This window comes from Pleurodeles waltl, chromosome 1_2 (genome assembly GCF_031143425.1).
Source record: "Pleurodeles waltl isolate 20211129_DDA chromosome 1_2, aPleWal1.hap1.20221129, whole genome shotgun sequence".
Classification (NCBI taxonomy): domain Eukaryota; kingdom Metazoa; phylum Chordata; class Amphibia; order Caudata; family Salamandridae; genus Pleurodeles; species Pleurodeles waltl.
The window spans coordinates 628,261,615-628,278,524 of NC_090437.1; the positions used below are offsets into that span (position 1 = coordinate 628,261,615).

The 16,910-nt window shown below is 47.0% G+C and overlaps 1 protein-coding gene across 20 annotated transcripts in view; it reads right to left on the bottom strand.

The window, feature by feature from the left end:
* BLTP1 (bridge-like lipid transfer protein family member 1) overlaps positions 1 to 16,910 on the bottom strand; it is a 1,779,540-nt gene that overhangs the window by 1,058,457 nt on the left and 704,173 nt on the right. For all 20 annotated transcript variants that reach the window (XM_069242474.1, XM_069242454.1, XM_069242518.1 and 17 more), the window contains one exon: positions 9,090 to 9,210. In XM_069242474.1, the coding sequence (XP_069098575.1) occupies positions 9,090 to 9,210 (121 nt within the window). The remainder of the gene's footprint in view (positions 1 to 9,089; positions 9,211 to 16,910) is intronic.

The following is a 16,910-nucleotide window of genomic DNA, read 5'->3' on the forward strand; positions in this document are numbered from 1 at the left end:
CTGACCAGTAGATCCATAAAGCATTGCCCTTGGACTGAGGGTGTGGGTTTTTGGATGCAAAGTTTTGGCATTTTGTATTTTCGCTTATTGTGAAAAGGTCTATGTTTCGTGTTTCCCACATCTGAAAGTAATATTTAATTGCCTGTGGGTGACTCTCCCATTTGTGTATTTGTTGCTGCGTCCTGCTTAGAAGGTCTTCTAGCTGGTTGTGTAATCCTGGAATGTATTCCGCTAGCAGGTGAATGTGACTGTGAATTGCCCATTTCCATATTGTTTGAGCTAGAATGGACAACTGGGATGAGTGTTCCCCACCCCTCCGTTTTTTCAGATAATACATTGTTGTCATGTTGTCTGTTCTTATTAAGACCGTTTTGTGTATGATCTGTGGTTGAAATGCTTTGATGGCTTAGAACACCACTAATACTTCCAAGTGGTTTATGTGGTAATTTTTGTTATTGAGTCCCATTCACCTTGTATCGTTAGATTGTTGAGATGGGCTCCCCAACTGGTCATTGATGCATCTGTTGCGATTATGGTCTGTAGCACTGAGTCTTGAAATGGCTGTCCCTTTGTTAAGTTGTTGTGATTCCACCATTGCAGAGATTTGTAAGTTTGGCGGTCTAACAACACTAGGTACTGTAACCGACAATGCCTGAGACCATTGTTGCGAGAGACACTGTTGCAGTGGTCTCATATTTAGCCTCGCATTTGGTACTAATGGTATGCATGATGCCATCATTCCCAATAGTTTCATGACAAATCTTACTGTGTGCATTTGATTGACCTGCATTTGTGATATAAGGTATTGAAAAGCCTGTATCCGTTGTGGATTTGGGTAGGCTAATGCTGAATGAGTATTGAGAACTGCACCTAGATACGGTTGAATTTGTGCTGGTTGAAGATCAGATTTCTGGTAATTGATTGTGAACCCTAATGTGTGTAGGGTATCTATTGTGTACTGTGTGTGTTGTTGGCATTTTAGAATGATGCTGGATTTTATTAACCAATCGTTTAGAAAAGGGAAGGCATGTATGTGGGGTCTTCTGAGGTATGCCGCTACTACAGCTAGACATTTTGTGAACAGTCTTGATGCTGTTGTTACTCCAAAGGGTAGTACTTTGAATTGGTAGTGGTTGCCTGATATTCCGAACCTTAAATACTTGCAGTGACTTGGATGTATGGGAATGTGAAAGTAAGGGCTTTTAGATCTAACGCGGTCATGTAATCTTGTTTTTGTAGCACGGGAATGACGTCCTGTAGAGTGACCATGTGAAAATGTTCTGACAGGGTACATAGATTTAGAGGTCTGAGATTGAGAATGGTTCTGAGAGTGCCATCCTTCTTTGGTATAAGAAAGTATAGCAAGTCTACTCCTGTCCCTTGCTGTGAGATGGGAACCATTTCTTTTGCCCCCTTGAGTAATGGAGATTGTACCTCTTGTTTTATTAGAACAGTGTGTTGTGGAGAGAGTCTGTAAGAATGAGGGGGAATACTTGGTGGAGCGGAGGTGAGCTCTAGGCAACAACCAGTGCGGATAATTGAGAGTACCCATTGATCAGTGGTGATGTTTGGCCAGTGAGAATGGAATTGTTGCAGTCTTCCTCCCACAGGAAACGTATGGGATTGTAGGATGTTTGGAAAGTCATTTTTTAGTGGGTGTGGAAGCACCCTTTGAGGCGGCAAGTTTTCCTTGTGCCCTGAAATGTTGTCCTCTGTAAGAACCTCTAAATGACCCTCTTTAGTACTGCTGTCCTTGCTTTGGATGTGAAGTGGAAGCCTCTGCAGTCTGGGTTTTAAAACCTCCCTTAAATTGCGGTTCCAAAAGGAACCCCAAAATGGTGTGGTATAAAGGGCTCCCATGGCTTTTGCTGTGTCAGAGTCTTTCCTGGGTTTTTCAGTGGTTGTATCCACCTCTGGTCCGAAGAGTTGCTGTTAGTTAAACGGCATATTAAGGACCGCCTGTTGTATTTCAGGTTTAAAACCAGAGGACCTCAACCATGCATGTCATCTAATTGTGATGATGGTATTAATTCCTCTAGCTGCAGTGTCAGCTGAATCTACAGCAGACCTAATCTGATTATTTGTTATGGCCTGACCCTCTTCCACAATTTTGGTGTTCTTTGGGATGGTACTGCAAGAATTCTTGCATCTCATCCCAATGTGCCCTGTCGTATCTTGCCAACAGGGCCTGGGAATTGGCAATACGCCATTGGTTGGCTGCTTATGTCTCTACCCTTTTGCCCACAGCATCAAATTTTCTGCTTTCTTTGCCAGGGCGTGGAGTATTCCCTGAAGACTGACTATTGGCACGCTTCCTGGCTGCACCCACCACAATAAAATCTGGTGGTAATTGTTGTGTGATGTAAATTGGATCTGTTGGTGCAGGCTTACATTTTTTGTCAATTCTCGGTGTTAGAACCCTAGCTTTAACTGGTTCTTTAAATATTTCCTCTGCGTGCCTAAGCATAACAAGAAGCACTGGTAAACACTGGTATTGCTTATGAGTTGAGGATAGTGTATTAAAAAGAAAATCCTGTTCTAAAGGTTCCGTTGCCCTAGATATTACTTGGTTATAAACCATACTATCCTCTGGTGGGGATGGTTTAGTAGGGTAGAGAACTGGATCATTAGATGGTATAGGATCCGAGTCGTACATGTTCCATGGGTCCACAGTGCCTCCTTGTGAATAAGTATGACAGTGTGATGGTGACGGTGGTGGAGCGATAGGTTGTGGTGAAAAAGAAAGCTACGGTGAATGTGATGGAGAAAGCTGAAGAGGTTTCGGCTTTTCCTTCCGCTTGAAAAGTTTTGCCGGTGTTGAGTCAGTATCAAGAGTCTCTTGAAATGCTAGCTTTTTTTTTAGTCTGTGGAGGTAGAGAAGTAATAATTTTTCCGGTTTCTTTCTGGATTTGTATTCTTCTCTGCTTGCTGTCCCTAACCTCTAAATTAGGTTGATTGTCTGATTCCTCCATTTGATGTTGAGAGGTATGTTTTGAGCCCTTAAAGGAATGTTCAGTGAATGCTGTGGGCACCTGCTTCATTCCAGCTGAGAGTCCTGTTTCCTCTGTATAGGATGATGTTTTCGGCTCTGAAGTGGAAGTGAGGTGTTTCGGTTCAGAAACTGTTGGCCGAGGTTTCGGCTCTGAAGCAGAGTGTACTCTTTTCAGATCCGATGATTGTGGGCATCAGCTCGGTTGTTGAGGTTTGAATTTTTCGGCTTGACCCCTACACCGAAACAGGCGTGGTAGCCTGTTGATGGAGTGTTTTGGCCTTTTTTGGTGCCAAACCCAAGGGTCGGTCGACAATTAGTCTTTTTCAGGTTGAAGCATGACTTGACAGCAGTGATGCACCCAAGGCCTTGCCTGATTTTTTAAAAGTGGGTGTTGGGGCAGATGTACTCACATACTGGGCCGCTGCTATCGGCTGCCTGTCGTCGTCTGAACCTTGTTCGGAGTCAGAATCTGGGATAGAAACTGCTGTCTGTGCCTGCTCCTCTTCGAGGGAGTCGGTGGTGGACTCTGTGTGCTTGGACGTCATCTCCAGTCTTCGTGCCCTTTGATCGCGTAGTGTTTTCTTCTTTCGAAAAGACCCACACGTCTCACAGCTTTCCTCAGGATGTTCTGGAGAAAGGCGGAGATTACAGACCAAGTGCTGGTCAGTGTAAGGAAATGTAGCGTGGTACCGAGGACAGAATTGAAATGGAAGTCCGATCCATCAGGCTATGACGCAGTAGGCCCGAACAGGCCCAAGGAGGGCGTGAGTGCCCGAAAGGGTGTTTCCTTGATCCAGACGGTACTATCGGATCGAGTGCAGAAGAAACTGCATTCGAAACAATACCGATGTATGAGAAAAGTTTGAGATAATATATAGAGTTTCCGAATCGAAAGTCCCGGAGCGAGAGGGAACACGTCTGAACCCGGCGGCGGAAAGAAAACAATCTACAAAGGAGTCGATGCCCATGCACACTATCACCGAGAGGAGGAGTAACTCGATCCTGTGACTCGAAAAAAGACTTCTTTGAAGAAAAACAACTTGTTACTCTCCGAGACCAACACTAGATGGCGAGATATGCACAGCATGTGTATCTGCAGCTACACATGCCATCGAACACATATACATATATATATAGAACTTCCAAAAGAAGCACCTAATAAGGTCCCTATAGGGAATAGCCAACATAAAAAGATGGCTGAAAGCCTATAGCAAGTGCTCCTCAGAGCAGGGAATTGAATAAGCCTCGCACAAGAGGAAGAACCCTGTAGACAGCAAATCTCTTAGGCGAAACATCCATAAGCAGAGTCAACACAAATACACTGTCTAAGAGAAATGAGACCAAAACAGCGTCACAGGAATTAACGGAATATGTCCCAGACAACTAGGAAAAGAACACAAACTAGGGCACTAGGCAGTTTGAATATAAGTAGAAGAAAAAGCACATGCAAGGAGCAAGAACACACCACCGGGTGTCATACCGGAAGCAAGAAGCACACTGCCTGTAAGGGCGTTGGAAAGAAGCAGCATGGGAATAAAAACGGCCCCTGAACAAAGGAAGGAAACCAATACAGATTTGGAAGACCCTCCTGTACGCACCAGGGGGCTTCAAAACTGGAGCGTCTCTAAAGCGGTGTAAAGCTGAGTCGGCAATCGCATCAGAAAGTCAGGTGCCATCAAAAGGCATGTCAAGTAAAGATGTCTGCACAGCCTCGGAAAAATTAGAAGGACTCAACCGTGCCGACCGACACAGAGTCACTGAAGAGGCCATAACCCTTCCAATAGAATGGGTGGTGTCTATGCCACATCTGATACTAAGCTTGGCAGCTTGCTGACCATCCCGTACTAAGGGAACTTAAACATTCCTAGCCTCAGGTATAGAAGGCAAAACAAGCTGCACCAAGTCCCACAAGACATGGGAGAAATGAGCAAGGACACAAGAAATGTTGACTGAACGCAGGGCAGAGCTAGATGAAGTGAAAATCCGCCTACCAGGAGAGTCCAGCTGTTTGACCTCTCGCACTGGAGGGACAAGAGTAAGACGTGGTGCACTGAAAGCAGTTTGCAACACAAAGCTGTGAGCAGTCGGGTGCCGACGGAGGCAAGATGGATCCTCTGGGGCTGGTCTGTACCTATGTGAAATAGAGCATTCCACAGGGGGAGCAGATAACGGCTGGACCCAAACTCCCAAGAGGAAATCATAAAGAGCCTCACAATAAGGAAGGACCGGCTCTAAAGAAGGCTGGTCAGATGTAAGACATCAAGTAAGGGGTCCGTGGACAACTGAACAGTAGGAAGTTGTAAGTGCAACACTTCCGAAACATGCCTTAACATATCTGCTAGAGCAGAACTTGCTTCTGCAGCCAACCCAGGGGATGACAGGAGGCTAGCACCAGGCGTCGCGGATGGACATCTATCGATGTTGAGAAGGTGAGACCTCGACATAGCAAGGTTCATCGATCGACTCCGGTGAGACGATGGGGTCGTCGAGCGAAGTCGAGGGGGCCAACGGAGTAGTCAAGTTGGAACAGCGAGAATGGAGCTGGTAGAGGAGAATCAGGCGCGGAAGGTGGAAGCCGTATAAGGCTGTGCACTGGTGCCAAAACAACTCTGGAGACAGAGCCAGGGGACAGAACGGGCAACGAGGATGAAGCCGCCACTGAAGATCCCATCAGGGCACCCTCCACCTCCTTAGGACACAAAGGCTCTCCAGAGGGAGGAGTAAGCCCAAAAATGGCATGCAGGGACAAGTAATAGCCTCACATCTGGGCCAGAGTCGCCCCAGCACCCCGAAAATCTGGTAGACACGGGTCGGACTCATTCTCAGAGTAACCGGAGGAGCCACGGGGGACATTGAAGATGGAGGAGGACACGACTTCGACCAAGGACAACGCTTACCTTGAGACATCGATGAAGCCACATGCAAATGACTCCAAGAGCATTTGCACGGACAGGTCATGGAAGGAGAAGTACTCTGACGCCTACAGGAGTTTTGGGACGCTCGGAGCTTCAGCCACCGCTCCCTCAACACTTTTGGCCTCAAATGTTGACAGGTGTTGCAATAGTCAGTGTTGTGATGGGCGCCTAAGCACCACATACAGACTAAATGGGGGTCCGTGATATACACTTTTCTGTGGGCTGTATGCTTCTAGTATTTGAAGGAATTCTTGCACAACCCTCTGCCTTGTGACCAGGTTCTCAGACCACATCTCACTTCAGGAAATTCGCAAATTTTAACAATCCCAATCACTTCCATGGACACATACTTGGTCTGATATTTATTCCAGAAATATCAGTGTCTAATGGTGCAACCTGTCCTTATGGTGCGCTTAAAACTGAGAGATAATGTTCTGCATCAACACAGCAACTCCAATCAAATGTTTTGATCCACCAAAAGAACCAGGTCTCTAAAGGGAAAAATGGAATAACACAGTCACAGACTAGCTCTATTTAGTCATTCAGTACTCAATAATCTTGCAAACAAGTCATATGACTTAATATTGGAATATCCTGCAGAAATTATCAATAAGGCGCACGATTAAACACTAAAACAAATATTAGATGTAAGGTAATCTGGAAGGATGTGATCTGAGGACAATGCCTTCAGCTGTCACTCATGCAAATAAGCCTAAATAAAATTCCCCTGGCATAGTAAATGTTTCACATCTCATTTTTGTCCATACTCGAGGAGCCAAAGGTAGCCTAAATTGGAGTATGACAAATTGGTGATGCTTATTTTACATTATGAATCTCAGATACCTCCTTCACCTACGAGACAGTGGAATAAGAATATAGGTATAACTTCCGCTACCAACAAATCTACTAATGGCAAGATGTTTAGGACTTGTAACATGCCTGTTTTGAACTTCACTGTTGAGCAATTTTTCATTAATCTCAAGTCTAAAACTGGAAACCCATTTATTATTATTTCGGAAGGGTGCATAGGTTTCACTCATAGAAAATAAATTTCATTCTTCATGATGTTTGGCTTAGAGGGGGTGGGGTAGAACTGAGAGGGAATGAGTGGAGAGAAGGAAAGAACATTACATCACTATTTTAAGGAACCACTTGTTTAATGTGGTCCTGACAATAATCTCAAAGGTTCAGAGAGGTTTTAGCAGGGTGGGTGTGAAATGAGAAGGACAAAGAATGAGACTGACCATCTCTTCTGCACCCCTGCCTGTATGGGTTTGTAAAGAACTGTTATACTGTTTACACCTACTCCAGCAGGATGGCTAGTAATTTAGCATACCAAATCCAGGGACTTCAAAGTCCCTGTTGTCTTTGATTTGCGACCCCAGCCTCCCCCAGAGCTACAGGATCCCATCCCCTGCCCTGAGGCCCATTTTGGACCAGGACAGGCGGGAAATTAGCTATGTTAGGAGGCGTGAAGTAAACCCAGATCAGACACACCCCTAAGGTGAGTAGCCTAATGTGCACCACTCAAGGAAAATCCCGCCATCGTGGTGATGGTGGAAGTGGGAACTCTGGGACAGGGTTATGCCCATTCTCCACAGGAAGTTGTTATATACAGGGGGTGTAGTGACCCCAAGGATAAGTAGCCCATTGGCTTCTTCCTTTAACTCTAAATAACTCACCTAAATCTGCTGACATCAGGAAAGGCAATTCTACTGACCGAAGAAAAAGGACATGAAGAGCCGTGAGAAGCAAGAACAAAGGAGCAGTGAGTGACTTGGCACCAGCCCTGCCGGCCTGCTTGCTGTCCAAGACAACCGCACAAAAGACGATTCATCCTGCAGCTGACCAGCCTCAAAAAGCCTGGGAGGGCTGGCAGCACTTTGAGAAACAGCCAGCATCTCCCATGGAGTAGCATAGCTACTCCTCTGCACTCTGCAAGGCACCTCCAAAAGAAAGAGAGAACCTCTGCCAGCATGACCCCGCCGGACAGAACAACACTGCACCTGAGCCCCACAGCCAGAGTACGAGGGAATAGACGGTGCCGCTGAAGAGTAGAGCCCCTCAAAAGTTGAGACCCCTTTGGGTTTGACCAGATTGGACCCCTCAGTCCCTGCCCACAGACTTTCTGTAGGAAAACAAGAACCCCAAGACCCTCGGATCACTGCAAACCTGACACCAGAAAGCACCACTAAACCCAAGTGCCCCAAGCCAGAGCAGAAGTGGGCATACGTCAAGCAGTACGGGAGCGCCTCCTTCATATGCAATGGGACTGAGACATTCACTACAAGGAGGTCAATCAGGCGTTCACCTTCCTTTCACAGATTTCCATCAGGTACATGATGACAGCGGTTACATGTAGTGGTTGGAGTTCTTTTTAATGGAAACTACTAGTAGACAATTTCCTTTGTGAAATAGTTCACAGCCCATCAAGGCGAATGCAGTAACACGTAATATCACCTTACAGGACTTAATGCTCTTGTGATTTATCCCTGAAATTTGAAAGTATTTACTACGGCCAGTCTCTCTTACTTCCCTTCTGGGTATAGAGATCAAATAACATAGATCCACTGGAAACGTGCTGCGGCACCAAACTCCGTCCCGAATGTGGGCCCATCAGAGTGGCTGCAAAAGGACCTGCATGGCTTGAAGGCCAAAGATTTAGGAAACTATAACTCCTCAAAAAGCAGAGAAAAAATAGATTGTTGCAAATGGTCACAGACAACTTGGAGGCCCAGGATCGCAAGTGTATAGAGGTGCAAGAAAAAGCAACTGGCGTAGTCAAACATAACACTTCAAGGTCATTTCCCTTGGAGGCACTCTACTCTTATGTTGAGCAAAAAAATATGGATACTGTCTGACGTCTGGGAAGAGGTTCATATAAGGGATCTTCATAAGTAATCTTCCATTTGAAACCAAGTGCATAGTCCTCAGTGTCCGTTTAACAAAGATATCAATGACTTATAAGAAAAAAAGTGCATGTCAAGAACATGCTGTTTGGTCCACACAGAGCAGAAGAGCTAGGCAGTGAAGTGTCAAGGTTCTATACGTGACTTAGGTTCTTATTAAGATGACAACATTTTTACCAATATGACTTAAAAGTGGCAGAGTTGATGACATCAGTATTGATACATAAATCAACATGCAGTCTAAACCCACATGAGACTATAATTAAATCTTACATTTTCTGAAAATGTGGACTTGCTAATCTGCACAGCTTCACTGAGGACCTTGGTGTGCAAGTCATCTACAATTGCAGCTGGGTGACGTGTGCTTGTAAAATGAATCATAGCTTCAATGTACCTATTAAAGAAGACAGAAAAACAAATATTTAAAAAATTCCAAGTATAATGACAAATCACAAATCAAACTAGAAATCACAAATTGGCACTGAGGACAAATATGCAGGAACCCACATTTAAAGAAAAAGGTGATAAACTAAATTTACTAACCTAACATAAGGCTGTCACTAAACGGTTCAGTTGCCCTGTAAGGGAATATTCCCCAAATTCTTAACACTGTAATAAAAAAACATACCTTGGGTAACACTGATTCTAACGGATACTTGGTTCCTCATTCTGATGATTTTTTAATTGTGAAATATCTGATCTGTTTATACTTCTCCAAAAGAAACCAAATAGCATTGGTAACATCAGCTGTTCACTGCTTCTAACTTCATCCTGATACTGAGCAGGAAAACCGACTAGAAATTTCTACTGTTGAGTGCCACATGTATTATATGATCTGTACCCTAATTTTATTTTCTATTTTAGCCTGTTTTCTTTTTCTAACATTGTATGAATTTCGCTTTCATGTACTGCGATTCTCAAGATCAATCTAAGCTGATCTTTCTACCATGTCTCATATTCTTCCTAGGCTTAAAGAGAGGAACAGATAATATTATGGGTCGTAGCTACAGCTGTGTCCACAGTCAGAGTAATATTACAAATCCAGTTATTCATAATTACCATTGTGGCACCGAATATTACACAGAAGGAAAATGTTACCTGGTAAGCATCTGTTCATTGTGTGTAGTGCTGTAGATTCCTATGCTCTACATACTCCTGCCATCTCGAAGAAGTCTTTCGAGTTGCAAGGTGTATAGTGACTCCTCTCATAGCTGGGAATGAGCATGAGCACCAACTCCATGTTAGATTGTTTTTACCCAGCTGGTGAGTGTAGTGTGGAGTGGTGAACAGAGTATAGTGCACATTTGAACTGCAAATGGAACTCAATCAATAAAAAAGAGATCTATGATCAGAGCTGCATGCTTCTGGGAAGGAGGGTGGGCACACGTGAATCTACAGCACTGTGTGCTATTAACAGATGCTTACAGGGCAACTTTTTATTCATTGTATGTGTTGCTGTAGAGAGACATAGCCGCATAGACTGTAAAGCTTAAGGAATGGCTGCCATGTGGATGACAAAGACGTCTAAAATAAAGTCCTTGGGACCGGCTGGCCAACCATAGCCTGTTATCAAGAGAGGACGTCTTCAAAGTAGTGTTTGGTAAACATGTATTTGGCTGACCCAGTGGATGCTTTACATATGTGTACTAGGGGAATGTTCCCTAGGAAGGCCAAAACCAGAGCCTTCTTTCATGTTGTGGTAATTGCCACTAGCCACTTACCAGAAGATGTACTGGACAGAGGACTGCAAAAGGGGGTTCCTTGAGTCTGGTTAGAGCTATATTGAGGTTCGACATTAGAGTGTGTGTGTGGGGTAGGTAGGGGGAATTAGGATTCTGGCACCCCTTTGAGGCCCGTCATAAAAGCCTTAACTACTGACATGTGGGAGAAAGAAGAGTGTTCTCTACAATGCATGCAAGCTGCTATAGCTACTAAGGGATGGTGTATGGAAGTGTAAGCGAGGCCTGACTTCTGGAGATAAAGTAAATAGCATATGATACCCTTGACAGTAGGTTTTTAGGGGTCAAGATGCAAAGGAATGCAGTAGCAGACAAATCTCTTCCACTTGACTGCGTAACAAGCACATGTAGTTGGACTACAAGTCTCGTACTGGATGTCCATACATTCTTGTGAAAGACATAGGTAACCAAATTCTAGGACCTCAGGTGCCAGATCGCCAGACTGAGTTGCTTGGGGTCTGGGCTACCTATCTGGCCTTAGTTCTTAGAAGGTCCTGTCTCGTGGGGGATTTCTTGTGGGGATTGATGGGGATTTCGTGGAGTGTTGAGAACCAGGGCTGTCTTGCCCAGGTCGGGCCTACGAGGATGACAGTCTGAGATGTTTGACACATCTCTTGCACTACAAATGGAAGAAGTAAAAGCAGAAGAAAAGCATAAGCAAATATCCCTGACCATTTCATCCATTATGCATTGCCCAATGATAGATGTGAGTACAAAGAGGCAAAGGATGGGCATTTTGTGTTTTCGGGGTGGCAAACAGATCTATATGTGGGGTTTCCCAGCACTGGAAGTAACTGTGGAGGACTTGTGGGTGCGTTCCCACTTGTGGACTTATCTGTGTGTGCTGCTGAACAAGTTACAAAAGGTTCTTTGGCATCAGGTAAATATGTTGGAGTGCCCAATGGCAAATGCTTGACCTAGCAAGGCAAGCAACTGAGATTGCGTGCTGCCTTGCGTTTGTAGATAACACACAGGAGTCAAGCTGTGTGCCTTAACTAGTATGACTGTGCCCTGAAAGAGGAGAAGCAAGGCTTTGAAGGGGAGCTGGAATGCTAGCAACTGGAGGTAGCCCATGGTAATAGTGACTTGCAGGCTGAGGTCTTGAAAATATCTACCCTGCAACATGTTTGCTGTTCCACGATGCAGATCCAACAACAGATCCTACGCTTGTTACCATTCTGCAGAGAGCCACAGTTGCAACAGACACAGTATAGCTGGGCCTGGAGCACTAATGCAATACATGAGGCAATTATTCCAAGGAGGCTCATGATAGTTCTGACTACAAGGAAATGATCTGGCTGAAAAAGAGGCACTAGATGTTGCTAATAAAAAATTTTATTACATTCAGTAACACATTATCAGGTAGAGACAAAGGCCCTGATTTTAACCTTGGCGGACGGCGGAGGCCGTCCGCCAAGGTTCCGCCGCCAAATGACCGCACCGCGGTCACAAGACCGCGGCGGCCATTCTAACATTTCCTCTGGGCCGGCGGGCGCTCTCCAAAAGAGCGCCCGCCGGCCCAGAGGAAATGCCCCTGCAACGAGGACGCCGGCTCAGAATTGAGCCGGCGTAGTTGCAGGGGTGCGACGGGTGCAGTTTGCACCCGTCGCGTATTTCAGTGTCTGCATGGCAGACACTGAAATACTTTGCGGGGCCCTCTTACGGGGGCCCCTGCCGTGCCCATGCCATTGGCATGGGCACGGCAGGGGCCCCCAGGGGCCCCGCGGCACCCCCTACCGCCATCCTGTTCATGGCGGGTTTCCCGCCATGAACAGGATGGCGGTAGGGGCTGTCAGAATCCTCATGGCGGCGGAGCGCGCTCCGCCGCCATGAAGGATTCCCCCGAGCAGCGGTAAGTCGGCGGGAGCCCGCCGACTTGCCGCTTCTGACCGCGGCTGAACCGCCGCGGTCAGAATGCTCGTGGGAGCACTGCCAGCCTGTTGGCGGTGCTCCCGTGGTCGGTGGCCCTGGCGGCGGTGGGCAGAATGACCCCCAATATCTAACCGCAGATTCCTTACCTTAGAATCTCCCCAGGCTTTAGACTGGATCCTGAAATGTTTCTTGAGCAGTACTCCTGTGCGCCGTCGGGTGGCTTCATTAGGTTCTGTACGGCATCATTGTCATCATACGTGCTGTCACAATCACCTATATAGACGAAACATTAGGCGCACGGGTATCAGTTACTTTTCACGACTTTCCACTCCAAGAGTGCAGAGTCATGAAGTGCACTGACTTTGGTGTGTTCAAACTAGGGCTCTGATAGGGATCATCCTAAACCCTAGAAATTTGTCTGCATAGTGGGGAGGAACGGGTGGGTCGGTAAGGAATCTGTGTCTAGATATTGTCTCTACCAGATAATGAATTTCTGAAGGTAAGTAACTTGCTTATCTGAAAGTGAAAACTAGAAGCAGATTCCTTGCCTCAGAATAGCTACCCAGGCAATACTGTACCCATCGGTGGCCTGCAGATAAACTTACTAAACTAAAAAGTCCTGTAGAACCGAACGGCCATCCCTGCAGAACTGACTGTCCAGGCATAGGGCTTGGTAAACGTGTGCAGGGATTCCCATATTGCAGCCTGGCAGATGTCCAGGCCTGGGACTCCACGTGATAATGCAGTGGTGGCAGCTTTTCCTCTGGTGAAATGGGCCCTCAGGAGGCTGCTTCTTATCCAAAGCGAGGCAGATACAGAGAACAACCCAGCGCAAAATGTTTTGTTTCTGTACTGCCCGACCTTTCTTTGCTCCAACATAACCCACGAAGAGTTGGACGTCCACTCAGAAGTCTCTTGTGTGGTCAATGTAGAATGTCAATGCCCTTTTTGGATCCAGACAGTGTAGCTGCTCCTCTTCTTCAGAAGGAAGTGGAGAAGCATGAAAGCTGGGCAGGGTGACCAATTGGCCCACATGGAATGGAGTAACCACTTTTGGATGCTAAGAGGCCCTAATGCACACCACCAGTTTGTCTGGGAACAAAGTCAGGAATGGAGGCTTTGATGAAAAAGCCTGCAGCTCACTCACCCTTTGGGCAGATGCTATTGCCACTAGAAATGCTGTCTTGATGGTAAGCAGCAGGAGGGGACAATTATGCAGGGGCTCAAAGGAACACATCAGGAAGGTGAGAACCAGGTAGAGATACCACTAAAGCGTAATGAAAGGCAAAGGGTGAAACATACGGACAAGCCTCTTAAGTAATCTATTTACAGTAGGGGATGTAAGGAGAGAGGGTTGATCAGGCAGCTGCAAGAAGGCGGACAGAGCAGAAAGATATCCCTTGTGAGTACCCAGAGCAGAACCCTGCTGGGCAAGGATAAGAATGAAAAGAAGAATATCAGAGAGAAAGGCAGAAAGAGGGTCAGTAGACTTTTTAGAACAATAATTGACCACTTTTTGCCATTGGCAGGCGTGCACCAACTTGGTGGAGGGATGCATACCTGTGAGAATGACATCACAAACATGGACTTCGTGAGTGTGGGGAAGCCATTTTACCCATGTACTGGACATAGGTCACTACCTATGTCCAGCTACATAATGGTAACTTCGAACCTGGGCATGTTTGGTATCAAACACATCGGAATCATACCCAAATACTGTTGCCAGTATTGGTTGTATGATTCCATGCACTCTGGGTGCTCCTTAGAGGACCACTAGTATTGCTCCTACCGGTCTTCTAGGGTTTTCTGGGCAGCCCACGCTGCTGCCACCCCTCAGACAGGTTTCTGCCCTCCTGCTGCTTGACCAGCTCAGGCAGAACAAAAGAGTCCCTTTGGGAGAGAGGCAACACTCTCTCCCTTGGTAATAGGTATTACATGGCTTGGGAGGGGTAGCCTCCCAAAGCCACTGGTATGCGTTGCAGGGCACATTTGGTACCCTCCTTGCAAAAAACGGCTTGCACCAGTCAAGGGACCCGTGGTCCCTGGTCCCTGCTCTGGCACGAATTGGACAATGGGAAGGGGGATGACCACTCCCCTGTCCATCACCACCCCAGGGGTGGTGCCCAGAGCTCGTCTTGATACTGCCATCTTGAATCCAAGGTTGGCAGAGGCCCCTGGGAGTATCTGAGTGGCTAGGTCAGGCAGGTGACATCACAGCCCCCTCCTTATAGGTGGACACCCTGCTAGGTGACCAATCCCCCTTCCTGGGCTATTTAGGGTATCCCTCTTGGAGAGGTAGCCGTGGTGAGCAGCCAATACTTATGTAGGGGACATGCAAAGCTTATGCAATACCACTAATAGTCACACAGCACTTACACACATGAAAGAACCACGCATTGTTACAAAAATAAAGGTACTATATTATAGTAACACATATACTAAAATACTGTATAGGCAATACTCTACTAGCAGGTGAGTAAACACACTATTATACACACTTTAGTAATCAGGAATGGGCATAGAAAGCAATAGAAAACAGTGAAATGACAAAACAATAGAGACTCTATGGGGAGACCAAACCATATCCTAACAAAATGGAATACGAAAGGCAGACCTCCACCCAGGTAGGTGGAATCTCAGAGGGGAGCTGGAGGAACTAGGGACCCCAAAAGGTAAGTACCAAATTGTCCCCCAGTGACCAGGAGAGAAGAGGTAAGTACCTGGTTTTTCCTAAACCCACAGATAAACTATGTAAAAGGACTGTGCAAGACCCGAGCAAGACAGAAACAGAGGATGGATTCTGACAGAAGAGGACCTGCAAATGAAAGGGACCAAGTCTAGTTTCAGTTGGAGTGTCCGTTTTGGGCAGGAGCAACTATACCGCCCTTCTGGAGGTGTGCAGGACCAGGTTGATGGCGGAGACCAGGAGTCAGCTATTCAGCACAGGAGCAGAAAAAGAGTTCCAGAAGTGATGCAGTTAATGTCCCACGTCGGAAGAAGAGTTGCAGTCCATCAGTGGTGTGGAAAAAACACCAAAAAGGCTTGGCAAAGGCAAGAGTTGCAGAAGAAGAGTTGCAGGGCTGCTGGGCTGCTGGGGACCAGGAAGGTCCAGGGGACTCAACCCAAGGAGGGGGAATCTGGGGTGACCCTCAGCAGCTGTGAGAGTCACAAGAAGAGTAGGCAGCTCCACAGGCAACCCACTGGCAGCAGCCACGGTGAGGCCTACTCAGCACACCTGAAGAGGAGTCCCACATCGCTGGAGCAGCAGGCAGGAGACTGTGCTTTGCAGGAAGGAGTGCTGGGTCATGGGGCTACACAGAGCCTGAAGATCCCCTGGAGGAAGAACAAACAAGCCCTGGTAGCTGCAAGAGTCACCGTGCTCAAGGGTACTGTCCTGCAAGGAGAAGCAAAGGCTTACCATCTCCCAAGTTAGACAGCTGGTAGAGAGGACCAAGGGGACCACTCCAGACCACCACCTGTGAGACAGGATCTACGCTGCTCCGGAGAAGAGAAGAGCCATGCAGCCAGTCATCGTTGGAGTTAGTGCATGCGGATGCAGGGGAGTGACTCCTTCACTCCAAGGGATATTCCTTCTTGCTTCTTGTGCAGGCTGAAGACTCCCCGCACTCAGAGGATGCTCTGCTGGGGAAATGTTGCAGTTGGCAGGAGCCGGAGAAACAATGTTGCAGATTGTCAGTTGCAGTCCTAGCAGCCAGAAGATGAAGTAAACAATGCAGGAGTCCTGCTGGAAACTTACATGTCGAATATGAGGAACCACCCAAGAGGGAGACCCTATATATATCCCTAAAATGGGGACTAGTCACCTAGCAGGGTGACCACCTATCAGGAAGGGGCTGTGACGTCACCTGCTTGACCTGGCCACTCTGATGCTCCCAGGGGTCCTCTGCCCACCTGGGATTCAAGATGGCAGAATCAAGTGGCCACCTCAAGGAGCTCTGAGCACCACCCCTGGGGTGGTGATGGACAGGGGAGTGGTAACTCCCCTTTCCATCGTCCAGTTTCACGCCAGAGCAGGGACTGGGGATCCCTGGACTGGTCCAAACCGATTTATGCAAGGAGGGCACCAAATGTGCCCCTTAAAGCATACCAGTGGCTTGGTGAGGCTACCCCTCCCAAGCCATGTAACACCTATTTCCAAAAGGAGAGGGTGTTGCCTTCCTCTCCCAAAGGAAATCCTTTGTTCTGCCTTCCTGGGTTTGAGATGTCCAAGCAGCAGGAGGGCAGAAACCTGTCTGTAGGACGGCAGTAGCGAGGCCTGACCAGGAAAACCCTGCAAACTGGTAGGAGCAAAGCTGGGGGTCCTCTAAGGAGCCCGCAGAGTGCATAGAATCTGGCAACAGAACAACATGGGAATTGTGTTAAATCATCACGGCCAGGTAGTAATAACGCCATATGTGATTCCAAGGGGTTGGCTGGTACCAGACAAGAGGGGAAAACTGTAGCTCAAGGCAAGTCTGGAAGG